At 39.0% G+C, this 14,260-nt stretch overlaps 1 protein-coding gene across 2 annotated transcripts in view; it reads left to right on the plus strand.

Annotated features, from left to right (window-relative positions):
* The window catches only part of acaca (acetyl-CoA carboxylase alpha), a 264,322-nt gene that overhangs the window by 232,626 nt on the left and 17,436 nt on the right, over positions 1–14,260 (plus strand). For both annotated transcript variants that reach the window (XM_043718470.2, XM_087977363.1), the window contains exons 52-53: positions 10,836–10,990; positions 13,784–13,954. In XM_043718470.2, the coding sequence (XP_043574405.2) occupies positions 10,836–10,990; positions 13,784–13,954 (326 nt within the window). The remainder of the gene's footprint in view (positions 1–10,835; positions 10,991–13,783; positions 13,955–14,260) is intronic.

Here is a 14,260-nt window from a genome sequence, read left to right on the forward strand (position 1 = left end):
AATCACACCATTGAGTTTGTTAGAGAGTTCAATATTTACTCCAACAAGCACGAAATAAGTAGTACCTAATAAAAGAGTTAATCTTCATGATGTCAGGCTTCTAACTAATGCAAGTAAACACTGGGAAGCATTCTGATCATATAATTTGAGCCTCTTCCACCTTGTTACATTTTACAAGTATACCCTTACTCTCCTATGTTCATTCATGTATTCCACATCTTCACCAACTTTTCAGCCTGCATGGCGTGCACCATTCATCGAACTTGTAAAACATTTTGTGATCTTTTTCCTGGCTGAGCAGCAATTTACTGTGGAACAAACAAAAACAGAAATTGCTGGAGAAACTCGGCAGCAACTGTGGAGAGAAAACAAAGAGTTGTGGTTTCTCTCCATAGATGCTGCTGATTTGCTATTGACTCTTTCATACTATCTCAAAAGACCAGATTCACCTCTGTTACATTTCATTACACATTCTCCTGTTATTTCTGTTTCATTCCTTTATCTCATGAATATAGCTAAATAATATACTGATATTGCTATTATATTTTATATTATTTTAAGATATTACTGTACCACTTGGGCATTATTTTTGACTTCTTTTCCCTTGTAGTGTAAATCATTTTCAGTATGTATTTGACAAATAGGTGTAACCTGCCACCCCATTTTGCAGAACATGTTTTTTCTCACTCTGTAATAATTGTAAAAAAATCATAATGTATCTGGGAAAGGAGCACCAAATCTTTTGCAGATTAACTAACTGTTTTTTGTAGTGCTTTGTTAGATACTCATTATTTTTGGAAGACAAAGGCTTACCAGTAGACAAGATGCAAACGGCAACAATAACAACAACTTGTGTTGATAAAACACCCTAATGTAATAATACATTCCAAGGCATTTGGCAGGAGTGTTATAGCAGGGTTTGACAATGAGCTATATAAGAGGTATTAAGGCAGATGAGTCAAAGTTCAGTCAAAAGGTTGGGGTTTAAGGACCCTATTAAAGGAGGAAAAACAGAAGATGTTTAGTCAGGGAATTCCTGAGGCTGGTTGTGGCAGGTGAAGGTATGGTTATTAATGAGTAAGGTGTTGAAATCTGGTTGCTCAAGAGGTCTGGAATGGAGTAACACAACTTTCCTAGCAGGCTGGAAGATATTACAAAGACAAAAAGTGACCGAACCATGGTATTGCATAAACCAGAAGCTACCACTGGTCAGCAAGCACAGGGGTGATAGCTGAGTAGGACTTGGTTGTGAGTAAGAGAAAATGAACAGAAGACACTATGGGGTGACTTCAAGGTTATAGGTTTGTGGGAAACAAACCTATTAAAAAGTATCAAGACAACTGATCAGTAGCGGTAACATAACATTTTAAAAAAGTCAAAACGCACAGTAAATCAGGCAGCATCCGAGGAGGAGAGTCAACATTTCTGACATAAGCCCTTCATCGGGAATGTGTAATAGTAGTCCTTGAGTATTGTTGTCATCTCCCGCAGTAAAGAAGAATACACCAGAATTACTGTCTTAAAGAATTTCTTTACACCGATGTTTTATTTTCTTTACCACACCATTTTCAGAAGCTATTTAACTTGTTGATCTTTCGAAACGCCACGTATATGTGCAGATTTTCTTTGAAAATTCCAGATAACTTTTCAAAATTAGAAACAAACAGATTAATCTTATACTTCGATTGCCAACCAAATAGAATTTAAGTAACTCTGAGAAAATCAGTAAGTACTATCAATCAAGCCTATTTAAATTATTAACAGTGGCTGTACTTAAACTGCAATATCATTTCATACTCTGATTAGGTTCTTGCCCATATAAACATCTCTAGATAACTATTCAAATGGTGATGTCATCCATGCCTGCCGTAGCAAGGTCTGAACAGCATTCATTCTTTAGTTGATAAGTGGCAACTAACATTGCCTGGCACTTGAATGTTCAAACGACCATCTCCAAAAGGAGATAATTAGTAATGGAAAATTTAAAAAAAAAAGCAGATCTGAATAGGACAGATATTTTGTATCCGTCTTTGCTGAAAAGGATACAAATAATATCCCAGAAATAATTGTAGATCAGGAGGTGAAAGGGAGGGAAAAACCTATAACTGTTGTAGTTACCAGCACGATTAACTGCTGATTAATAGCTGACAATCCCCAGGTCCTGTTGGACTTCATCCTAGGATTTTAAAAGTAGTGGCTGCTGAGATTGTAGATGCATTGGTTTTAATCTTCCAAAATTCCCTAGATTCTGGAAAGGCCCCATCAAATTGGAAAATAATAAATGTGGCTCCTTAGTCAATCAAGAAAGGAGGGAGACAAATTCCAGCAAACTGCAGGCCAGTTAGCTTTACATCTGTCATGGGAAAATTGTTGGAGTTTATTATTAAGGAGTTTAAAGTGGGGCATTTAGAAAATCTCAGTGCAATCAGGCAGTCAACATAGTTTTGTGAAAGGAGAGTCATATTTGACTAATTTATTGGAGTATTTGAGGAAGAAGCAAAGGGTGGATAAAGGGGAACTTGTGAACATACTGTATTTGACTTCCAGAAAACCTTTCACAAGGTTTCAGATCAAAGGTTACTAGGCAAGATAAGAGCTCATTGCTTAAGATATTATGGATGATTAGTTACCTAACCCTTTCCAAAGTCCAGAACTAGAGGTCAAAGTCTAAGAGTAGGGGGTAAGCCATTCAAGATTGAGATAAGGAAGGATTTATTCACTCAGAGTTGTGAACCTGTAGAATTCTCTACTATAGAAAGCATTGGGGCCAATTGGTTAGATATATTCAAGAGGGAGTTGCATGTGGCCCTTGTAGCTAAAGGGATCAAAGGGTATGGACAGAAAGCAGGAGTGGGATACTGAAATTGCATGATCAGCTATGATCATATTTACCGGTGGTACACGCTTGAAGGGCTGAATGGCCTACTCCTATACTAGTCTTCTGTGTTTCTAACAGATAGTTGAGTAGGCATAAATACTTCATTTTCAAGTTGGCAAATTGTAACAAGGGATCAGTCTAGGATCTCAACTATTTCCAATTTATATGAGTGACTTGGATGAAGGGACCAAATGTATGACTGCTAAACTTGCTGATGACATAGAGATAACTTCCTTACTTTTAAGACTATGAAGAAAATATAAGGAAGACGAGCAGGGGAAAATTTGGAATTGTGTAAGCAAAATTTTAACTTTGGCACAAAGAATAGAAAAGCAGCATATATTATTGGAGGTAGATTGAAGAACTGAGAGGTACAGGGCGATCTAGATGCTCTGGTGTCTGAATCTCAAATAGTATGTGGTATAGCAAGTGATTAGGAAGGCAAATCGAACGCTTTTGTTTATTTCAAGGGAATGGAATGTAGAAGTAGTGATGTTTGGTGATGCCACTTCTCTTACAGTTTTAATCTTCTTGTTTAAGAAAAGATACAAATATGTTAGGGCTACCTAAGAGAATGTTTACCTGACCAATACTTGGGAAGGGGTAATACAGGAGTGATTTTCTTAAGAAAGTTTTTTGACCGATATCTGTTGGGAGTTTTTGAAGAACAAGAGATGGTTTTGTTGAAACATACAGAATCCTGAGGGGACTTTGACAGGATGGATGCTGAATGATGTTAACCTTTTTGCGAGAAGCTTGATGTAGAGCCCCTATTTGGAAATAAGGATTCATCCATTTAAGTTGGAGATAAGATTTTTTTTCTGAGTTCTGAATGTATGGAACTCTGTTTTCCCAGAGATCGGTGAAGCCAGGGTTTTTGAATATTTTTAAGGCAGAGATGGATAGATTCTTCACGAGCAAAGGTGTCAAAGATAGATAGATAGAAAAATGGAAGTGAGGCCACAATCAGCTAAATTATTTAATAGCAGAGCCAGCTTGAAGGGGGTGAATGGCCTACTCTTAATTTTTATATCCATATGGGGTAGGTATATTCTTCTAAGATTGGTGCTGAGACAATTGAGGAAGGGTAAGGGAAATTTTACACTCCACCTTAACTATGCTTTCATTAAGATGAATACATGGTGTTAACAGAAGTTACTTCCAATGAGGAAATGTCAATCTTTTGATCTACTGTCACCTATTGAGAGCAAACACTTAAGGTGAAAAACAATGATTTGAAGATGCATGATAAATGAGCATAGACTGGAACAAACAAATTTGTCATCTAAAACGTAGATTATGTAGAACTGTCCAGATAAAGCGGATATCATTTTAAAATTAAAATTGATGAAACCCAGTCAGTATTGATCCTGACTTTACAAACCAAACCCAAGCTGAACCTTTGTACAAGAGCCTTTAATATTTTGAAATTATAAAAGTAATCGGAGATTCAAATTTATCCAAATCTGAACTTCATTAATATAACCAGAATATGTGTAAACAAATTTGCTTCAAGTGCATTTCATACAGATGTTTATTGACATCAACTCAGTCATAATTCCTGTATAATTGACAGACTTCTTTCATGCCTCTGATGTTTAAGGTGACCAGCTGCACTCATTTTAAAGTCTAACTTTAATGGCTTAGCCAAGATTGGGAAACTCAGCAAAGGAAACAAAAGCATAGGTTTGTACTTTGAAATTTCATATTTTGGATTAGTGGTGCTGGAAGAGCTCAGCAGTTCAGGCAGCATCCGAGGAGCAGCAAAATCGATGTTTCGGGCAAAAGCCCTTCATCAGGAATCTTTCATAGTATAGCCTTACGAAACCTCAACAGCACAGTTTCTTTAAAACAAAACCCTACCACTTTATATTTTCAAGGCTCGTTTAATTTAACTTGCTGAGTTCTATCTGCGCAGAGAGTTTCATTCATGTTGTGATCCTTGTTATAGATATAGCTCCAAGAGCTATACAATATCGTGGCTGTGTGGGCTAATTCCACTTGCTGCATGTGGCAATAAATTACTAAGACGTGCACTGAGGCTCTTACAGAATGGAAACGTAGGAAGAAATCAACCATTCGGACCAAACTGACTCAAATCAACTATACAGTATTGTTCATCACTCAAAGAAGGCGATTAGGTTTTTAAATGGATACAGAACCATGGCTGACAATGAAACATTGACAGACATGGGTAAATACCTGTGTTTTCCACACATGGTTGATTCAGCTGTTTTGTTCCAAAAAACCATTTTCTTATTTCAATGATGTCAGTCTATGAAGACTATTGAGGTGCATTTGACAAGTTGTTACTTTTAGACCCTCTAGCGTGAAGCAGAGAAGATATGAAACCTCTTTACTGACTTAGTTGTAAATGCATTCTGTGAATGATCAAGAGTGATTGTGATATTTACAGTAGTGATTGTGAGCAGCAAGTAGTCTCAAAGGGGATCAATCTTTACATAATCGTTCTCTGCCTTCTCCTTCACTGCTGTTTATTTTTGAAGAGAACAGGATGGAAGCAGCAAAATCTTTAAAGTAACCCAGTTTTAAATTGAGCAGAAAATAGTCATCGACATATTTGTTAATATTATTTAAACCATTAGTCTGGATGGTTGGGCTGCTTCTTCAACAAGAGAAGTATCATTAGGAGATCAAATACATTCAGTCTTGCTAGCCTTGCTGTAAATTTACAATTCCTGGTGCATGTTAAAGAACCTTCAGCTCAGGTTTTTTTTGTACGTGTATTCACATTCTTCAGTGCTATACTTCACTGGACAGGCTCTTCAGTGTTAGGTAGGTTCTAGTCAATCTTTCTCACAGCCACATTTCCCGTAGCACAGTCATGAGTTTCAGTAGAAGTGAAAGTCTTATGACAAGAAACTTTTTATCTTCTTTTGTCTTCCAGTTATATTGTATCCAAAATGTCAGAGTGCATTGTTTTGAAACAACCATGTGAAGAAGGGTTTATTGGCTTCCCTCTTTTCACTCCTTGGTTGGCTACATTAAACATTTTAACGTGAGACTGTACACATCAAGTGGTTTATGCCCAAGACTTCGACTGTCCTGCACATTGGATACTACCTGACCACCTGTGCTTTTCCAGTGCTGCCCTTTGCGACTCTGCAAAGGGATCATGTCCAGTACAAAAGGACGATGAAAGGACTGTATACTATAGTCCTAAGGGTATTCTTGAAGCATAAAGATTTTAACCTGAGACCATTGTTATTTTTATTGATGACCTACAGCGTGGAACCAGACCCTTCACCCCACTAAGTCCACACCAACCCTCTGAAGAGTAACCCTCCAAGACGCATTCCCCGACTGCGCTACATTTATCCTTGACTAATGCACTTGACTTACATATCCCTGAACACTATGGGCAATCTAGCATGGTCAATTCACCTAACCTGCACATCTTTGGACTGTGGGAGGAAACCGGAGCACCCAGAGGAAACCTGCGCACACTAGGAGAACGTGCAAACCCCATAGGGACAGGGCTGGAATCGAGCCCGGGTAAGGTAGCCGTTCTCTTCATGTTTTCAGTGATAAGATGTTATTCTCCAGCTTGTGTTGTCGTTGGGTCCTTCAAATAGCTGAGAAAGAATTTTCTCCTGTTCTGCAGTCACAAATCCATCACTTCTGACATGGCAAAGGCACTTCTCTGAATTTACAAGATTGTTTGTATATTTTGATTTCTGAGTTCGTAGTTTCCACACTTGATAATTCCTGGTGATTCTTAAATTTACAATATGCAAACCTTATCAGATGTGTAAGTTAAAGTAGACGAGGATTTTGTTACCCCTGACTGAGTGAACTAGTTTCACTGTCTTGATGTTCTGAATTTCAATTCAGATGATTTCATTTTTTCCACACTGGTTACATGAAACTTGGATAACCTATGTAGTCAGCTGATTGTGGCCATTTTAAGTTCATACTTTTCCTTTCTGAAACCATTTCAGTTTGTTAAAGTCCCAGGCAGTAAAATCAGATGATGGAACTCAAAAATAGTCTATATTCTCTCATTATTGTGATATCTTTAAAATTTGAAATTGCTCATTAAAATTAGTTTTCTGTTATGCACTTTGAATCTGGCACTATCTTGGAGTTGTTGTGGGACCCAGTGTAAGTTCATTGTTGGAGAACTAATGGCCTGGAATGATTTTTGTTATTGGTTTTGTTTTCATCTTATCATCACATGATCCAGTGCTGTCAAACAAAATCTAACCACTTTTAAAGTGGATATTTTCCACTTCTTTGGTCACAGCCATCAACCAGTGATCATTAGCGATCTTTTGTCTTCGGGTGATTGTTGCAGTTTTGGGAACTGCTGGCTGAAATCTAGTATGCTGGGAATTTAGCAATACCTGTGCAGGAGAATGCTTTATAAGTAAAATGAAAAAAAAAATTATTTGTGGCAATGCTCAGGCATTCTGTGTTAATGGTTATTCTACTATCCACTCAAAGAATGAGCTAAGGTCATTTGAAACTACAATATAGATAGATTTTCCATATGTTTCAAAATGCTTTTTACACTGTGGAGATGGAGGGAAACCTAAAGGTTAATTTTCAGTTTAGCTGCCTGGGTGATAACCATATGTAAATTGGTGCTGTAAAGGGTGGGGGATATCAGTTTAGTCAGGTTGCAGTCCAGCGATAGAGTTGAAAATTATCTCCCCCTTCTGGCAACGTTCCATAAAGTCATTTCAATCTGTGCACCATTAATCTAATAGTATCATAGACTATGGAACTAAGTAAATTGGCACTTAAGTTAAAGCCAAGAATTGCAAATGCTGGAAATCTGAAAGAAAGACAGAAATTGCTTGAGAAACTCGGCAGGTCTGGCAGCATCCATGGAGAGAAAACAGTGTCAACGTTTCTGGGCTAGTAACTCATTATCAGAGCTCTGATGAAGGGTCACTGGACCCAAAACATTGACTGTTTTCTCTCCACAAAACTGACACTTAATGTTTGCTCTGTGACCTTTAATTAATTTACATTCCAGCTACCGGCCCTTTGAGCCTGAATAAGGCCATCTGACTTAGCTGTATAAACACAGTAGCAGCTCCCCTAGAATACGAAGACCATTAGGTCAGCTTATGGACTTCAGTAGAAGGAGAGGTCAAGATGTGGAAGGACCAGCTCTGCAATCTGAATGTAAATAAGAGAGGTCTTTGCTGTCTTTTAAACTGTATGAAGTTTTCATGTATAAATGTGTAATCAATTTCAGTAAGATGTAAGAGTGCAAAAACTTCTGGGAACAACACGTAGTTTTTATTAATGTGAACAACTTGCAAACACAGTCAGAGATGAGCAGAGTAGAACAGAAAATGAGGAAGTCTGCATGTGATGAAGATAGAGCACTGTTTCAAGGCATTATAAACCTTGTTTATAATGGAAGTAAGAGTAATGAAAACACATACAGTTGGGCTCATTCATTTACTCTCTGCAGCTCCATACAAAAATTAAGCCTGTGCTTGTTACTGAATCTATAAATGGGAGAATGAGCTAGGTATTCCCAAACTTGAGTGTCTAATACTATTGTAGATTGTATGAAGAAAGGAAGTTTGAGAAAAATATTTGGAGATCGCGAAAAAGATTTACTTAGAGTAGCATTGAATCTGACACACCTTGATCTCAACATGTTTGGTTCTGGGAAAAATTCAAGTGAGATCCCAGTGGACCATAAAGGAATAGGATGGAGTTGAGAGAGCAAGTGATTATAAAAATGAAGTTGGATGTCAAGTATGAATTCATAGAACATTTTGTTTCTGTCTACTTTGCAAATGGTGTTTTTCTCCCCCCACTGTTCCTCAATTAAATGCAACAGAATTATTTTTAAAAGGGGAGTGGAATATTTAAGTGCTAATTTTGGTTAATAGCCTCAAAGCACTTGGTAGTCATTGTGATGTCATGCATCTTTAAATGAAGCTGATCACTCTGTTTGCAAACACTGCACAGCTGTGAGGTGAAAGAAATGACATCTCAGTTGCTCTGTTATTAAAGGGAAACATGGTGGCAAAACTGAGAATGTCAACTGTATCACACAGAGAAAATAATTGCCAAACTTTTCATCAACTGAAAGGATTCTGTATCGTGGTAATATTTGTTTTGACTCTCTTGGCAGTTCAAAATGACATCAATTATAGACATGTCATCAGTTTAAATCCATTCTAATCTCTTGATGCAGGACTTCACTGAATAGTGATCAGAAGGTGGTATAGTTGAATAACAGATGTACTGAAGGACACCTGCTATTTTGATGTTGAATATTGAAGTGGCCATATTACTGTGTCAGAGTGCTGATTGCAACATTGTTCACTGTGAAGCATTTACAAATGAGACCCAGTGGGTATTAGTCCTGCCGAAACCTGTAACCAGGCTGTCCAAGCTATCAGGTCAGTGCCATGTGTGACAGCCCATGATCCATATGTAGTACAGTCAGGAAAGGTAGTAATTTATTTTAAAAATTTGTGAAGTATGGAAAGAGTGTTTGACTTACAATAGTTTGCATAAATTACTGGGATGCTATGTTGCTGGCAGCCACTAGGAGCGCTGCAGACACAGAGTTACAAAGTAAATAACTGGAGGATGAAGGCAATTTTTTTTTATTTATTTGTGGGATGTTGGCATCGTGGCCAGCATTTATTGCTTGTCCCTAGTTGCCCTTTAGAAGGTGGTGGTAAGCTGCCTTCTTGAACTACTGCAGTCCACCTGCCATGGGTTGACCCACAATGCCATGAGGGAGGGCATTCCAGGGATTTTGACCTTGCAACAGTGACGGAATGGCTGTGTATTTCCAAGTCAGAATGGCGAGTAGCTTGGAGGGGAACTTGAAGGTGCTGGTGTTCCCAAGTATCTGCTACCCTTGTCCTTCAAGATGGAAGTGGTTGTGGTTTTGGAAGGTGCTGTCTGAGGATCTTTGGTGAATTTCTGCAGTGCATCTTGTAGATAGTACACACTGCTGCTACTGAATGTTGATAGTGGGGAAGTGGATGTAGATGCAGATGCAGATGTAGAGAGAATGCAAGCAATGACCGAAAATCACTCTTAGAAAGAGGTCAGCCTTTTCTGCCGAACTGTGTGTATAGTACTGTGCAAGCTTGCTAAAAAGGGCCAAATCCTGAAAACTGTGTGAATAGCTCAGAACCATTAAAGAGCTGGTGTGTTTCCACAAGTGGCTAAGGTGGGAACTAGAGTGTTATTGTTTGGACAGTTGAGTAAAAACTCTGAGAAACTGCAGCATCAAGACTATTGTAACCTGTGTGAAATAGAGTTGATAAAGGTGTATCATGCTGATGATGATGAAACCTGTGGAACTCATAAGTGAGCTCTGTGTTGAATAAAGAGCTGTGGGGCTACATAATGTCACGTTTGTGAGACAAATAATCTGAATGCTTGTGATTATGGAAGATGTATCTTTGAATTAACTATTTAAAGTGCAGTTTACCTTTTGAAGTAGCATTCATTTATTTCCTGTATCATTTGTATGAATTCTGATTCGTTTTAAAATTAGAAAGTAATGAATATTTTTGAGATGTCTTAATTTGGGTGTCATTCAGTAAAGTTGGTTATGTTGGTTTACAGTTTTCCAGACTGTAAAACTTGAAACAAAATTGTTCTGTACACTGTGAGGTAAAGCCAGAAGGCATCTACAGGGAGAGGCTTCTGTTTACAAGCCAGTGACATTTAGCAAGAACAACGTTTCAACTTTGATGACCCTATCACTCCAACTTCCCTGAGCAAGATAATGAGCCTGCCACACCCTCAGTCTGGACTCTGATGTGAATGTTTATCCATGTGAGATACTGATGGCTCCGAAATACCCAGCAAGAGTCAATGCCTTTGGTGGAGGAATGCGAATGCTATGGGATCAGTATCTCTAATGATTGTGTGCTCAGAATATGTACAGACTTCAGGTACTGTGTTTTAAGTCAAAATATATCTTTTGTTGCAGGCACCCCAGAACTGAGCCCAGGTGAACGCAAGGAGCTGGAAACAAAATTGAAAGAGAGGGAAGAATTTTTATTACCCATATATCACCAGGTTGCTGTGAGGTTTGCTGACCTTCATGACACACCAGGCCGCATGCAAGAGAAAGGGGTCATCACCGTAAGTGAGCTAATCTAATCCATTTACTCTATATCAGTTGTTAGTAATGAAGATGAAGTTCCTTTTGATTGCACAGCACCCCATCCGGTCCCAGTAGGAGCAGGCCAGGGTTTGCAAGGTTGTTATCATTGTCTTAAGACTTGCTACAGTAGTGAATGTCAGAATGTTATCTTAGGGTATGGTTTTCTCTCTCCTCTCTCTCTCCTCCCTCTCTCCTCCCTCTCTCCTCCCTCTCTCTTTCCCCTCTCTCTTTCCTCTCTCTCTTTCCTCTCTCTCTTTCCTCTCTCTCTTTCCTCTCTCTCTTTCCTCTCTCTCTTTCCTCTCTCTCTTTCCTCTCTCTCTTTCCTCTCTCCTCCCTCTCTCCTCCCTCTCTCCTCCCTCTCTCCTCCCTCTCTCTTTCCTCTCTCTTTCCTCTCTCCTCCCTCCCTCTCTCCTCCCTCTCTCCTCCCTCTCTCCTCCCTCTCTCCTCCCTCTCTCCTCCCTCTCTCCTCCCTCTCTCCTCCCTCTCTCCTCCCTCTCTCCTCCCTCTCTCCTCCCTCTCTCCTCCCTCTCTCTTTCCTCTCTCTCTCATTTTGTCTGCAGCTGCACAGACTTCAGAGATCCATGTGCCGCTGCAGCTTCCAGAACTGGCAGTCAATGTATCTTTATGCCAATCAGCATGCACAAACCCTCTGAGTGGCCGAATAGTTTATAGGGGTCATTGTTTCTTAATTCGTACTTTGCAGGATCATCAAAACTGTGTACTATTGTTGGCGCCTTGGTCGATGCCAAACAGTCTATCTATTATCATTTCTTTTGAGACTTTGCAATGGTAAAATGAGTAGCTTCCTTGGCCACTTCAGAGTCAATCAGGTTGTTCTAGACCTAGAATCTCATAGACCAGATTGGGGGGTTGCAGATTTTCTTTCCTTTAAGGGCATTGGTGAAAACATGGGTCTTTTTAATGACAGTTGATCATTGTCACCATTAGACTGGCTTTTAATTCTTGATTTATTAATAAAATTAAATTTTACCATTTGCCATGTCCAGACTTGAATCCATGCCCAGGTTTTCTCTATTATTAGTCAACTCACAATACCACTCTGACACCACCTCCTTAAGTAATCAAGTAGGTTCTTCCTTTGTCTGTCCCCTCACCTGCTGCAGTCCCAGTCTGGCAGATGTAGTGGCCTGGCCAGCTCTCTCCATAATTGTGATAGTGAATAATGCTTGAATTCTGCCATCCAGAGCATATTATACCCTTAGTTCTTCATCCAAATGTTTTCAACAGAAAGGGGCATTGATTCATTCCTCTGGGAGGGTGTCAGTGGTCATTAGTTTGGATAATGGCTCCTTACTTGTGTTTGACTGAATACCATGAGACTTCAGGTGGTCCAGGTTGTACATCACCATGCTACCAGTGGTGGCTCATTCAGGAATGATATTGGAAGATTCTATGACATTAGCAGTGAAGTGTAATTCTGTGAACATGACATGTTGCTTGACAAGCCTGTGGGACATCTATCGTAATTTTGACTCGAGTGAGAAGGACATTCAGAAAGATCTATTTGCTTTATTAAGATGCAGTAGTTTCATGGTTACTACTACTGAGCAGAGATTTTTTTTAATCCTAGATTTATTTAATGAATTAAATTCAAAATCCCCTGTTGCTGTGGTGGGATTTGAACTCCCTATCTCTGGAGCATTAGTCCAGGTCTCTGAATTACTAGTCCAGTAACATTACCTCTGTTACTGTTCCCTTAAGAGACCAATGCACATCAGCATGCAGCTTAAAAATAGGCATCCTGCTGAACAGGTATGGTGTGCCTTGCTTCAATTAGGCATTATAATTAAATTGGTCAGGTTTCGGGCATGACGAGAGGAACTACTTGAAAGGAACAGTAAACTGTCTTGAACACTCAGCTACGTTCATTTTAGTTGCAAATATTCAATGACCAGAGCATCAATATGTGGAAATCTACAGTTTAGCTAATTAAAACAGAGGGACAGAATGGCAGAAATTCTACTTGGATGTTGCTCAGTGCACCCCCTCCCCACCACACCTCTATTGACACAGCTTATTACAACATGGCATGAGTTAATGATATGAATTTATTCTAAAATCACAATTATGTTTAGTTTTTGAATAAAGTCAGTAGAAATGCTGGTCTATAGGACCTTAACATGCGAATTGTAAAACTGAGGACAAAACCAACAATAAAGAAGGTAGCCAGCTGAATTGCAGTTTTAAGAATATTCAGTGTTAGCAAGCCCCTACCTGAACTGCATTCATATTATTTTTGTATGTCTTTTCCAGTAAGATATAAGACTGGTTCATTTTGTTGAATAATTTGCACTTGAAATTTATCAGTAAATATGTACCAAGGGGCATTAAAAATGCAGCAAGCATCAATTTAGGGAATATCAGTGTTCCAAGCTGCCTGTAATCTGTAGTAACACAAATAAACTTCTCAAAAAAGTTAACATGAATCATGAACATTTGTGTCTCAAATCATTCAATCGTTCTAAAAGTGACCTGAACTCTGAACAATGGTGTTTCCCCAAGTTTAAGAACCTCAAGGGAATAGTCATAAAGCATTGCTGAGAAACTAATTAGATCTCCAATACCATGTTATCAGATTACATTGAGAAGCAAGCTGAGCATCAAAAATGAGCTGCTTAGACCAGGATCATGAGTCCTAATGAAGAGAGTGAGGTTTTTAAGATTTGCTGCAGGAGTCAGAAATGTTCTAGATTAATGAGAACTCAGATTGTTAGAAGTAGCATGTTGATTGATCTCTCTTTTAATGACAGGATATTTTGGATTGGCTGACATCACGTACATTCTTCTACTGGCGTCTCCGCAGACTGCTCCTAGAGGACACAGTAAAGAAGAAGATCCTAGCTGCAAACCCGGAGCTGACGGACGGACAAATTCAGGCAATGCTGAGGCGCTGGTTTGTGGAGGCTGAAGGAGCTGTGAAGGTAGGATGTCAAAGAGCTGTGATTCATTACCTGTGACTTGACACTTGGACTATCTATTACAATCTGGTAACGAGTAGCTTTGCACAGTAAGGATAGCCATCCATGGATGCACAACAGAGATGCTGAGTGCTCGTTGTCGTTGCCTACCCTAAACTAAAGTTAGGGAATAGTTTTCCTGCATTTTGATCACTTGCACAATCTTGCATCCCTTCATGTTATCAGTGTAACCATACAATATTCAATGTAACACAATACATACAAGTTCAACAAATGCTTGCCTAAAAAAGCTAAAGCTAATTCAGAACT

The sequence above is a fragment of the Chiloscyllium plagiosum genome, unplaced genomic scaffold, assembly GCF_037043375.1.
Source record: "Chiloscyllium plagiosum isolate Xiang-an unplaced genomic scaffold, Cpla_swu_hap1 HiC_scaffold_31, whole genome shotgun sequence".
Taxonomy (NCBI): domain Eukaryota; kingdom Metazoa; phylum Chordata; class Chondrichthyes; order Orectolobiformes; family Hemiscylliidae; genus Chiloscyllium; species Chiloscyllium plagiosum.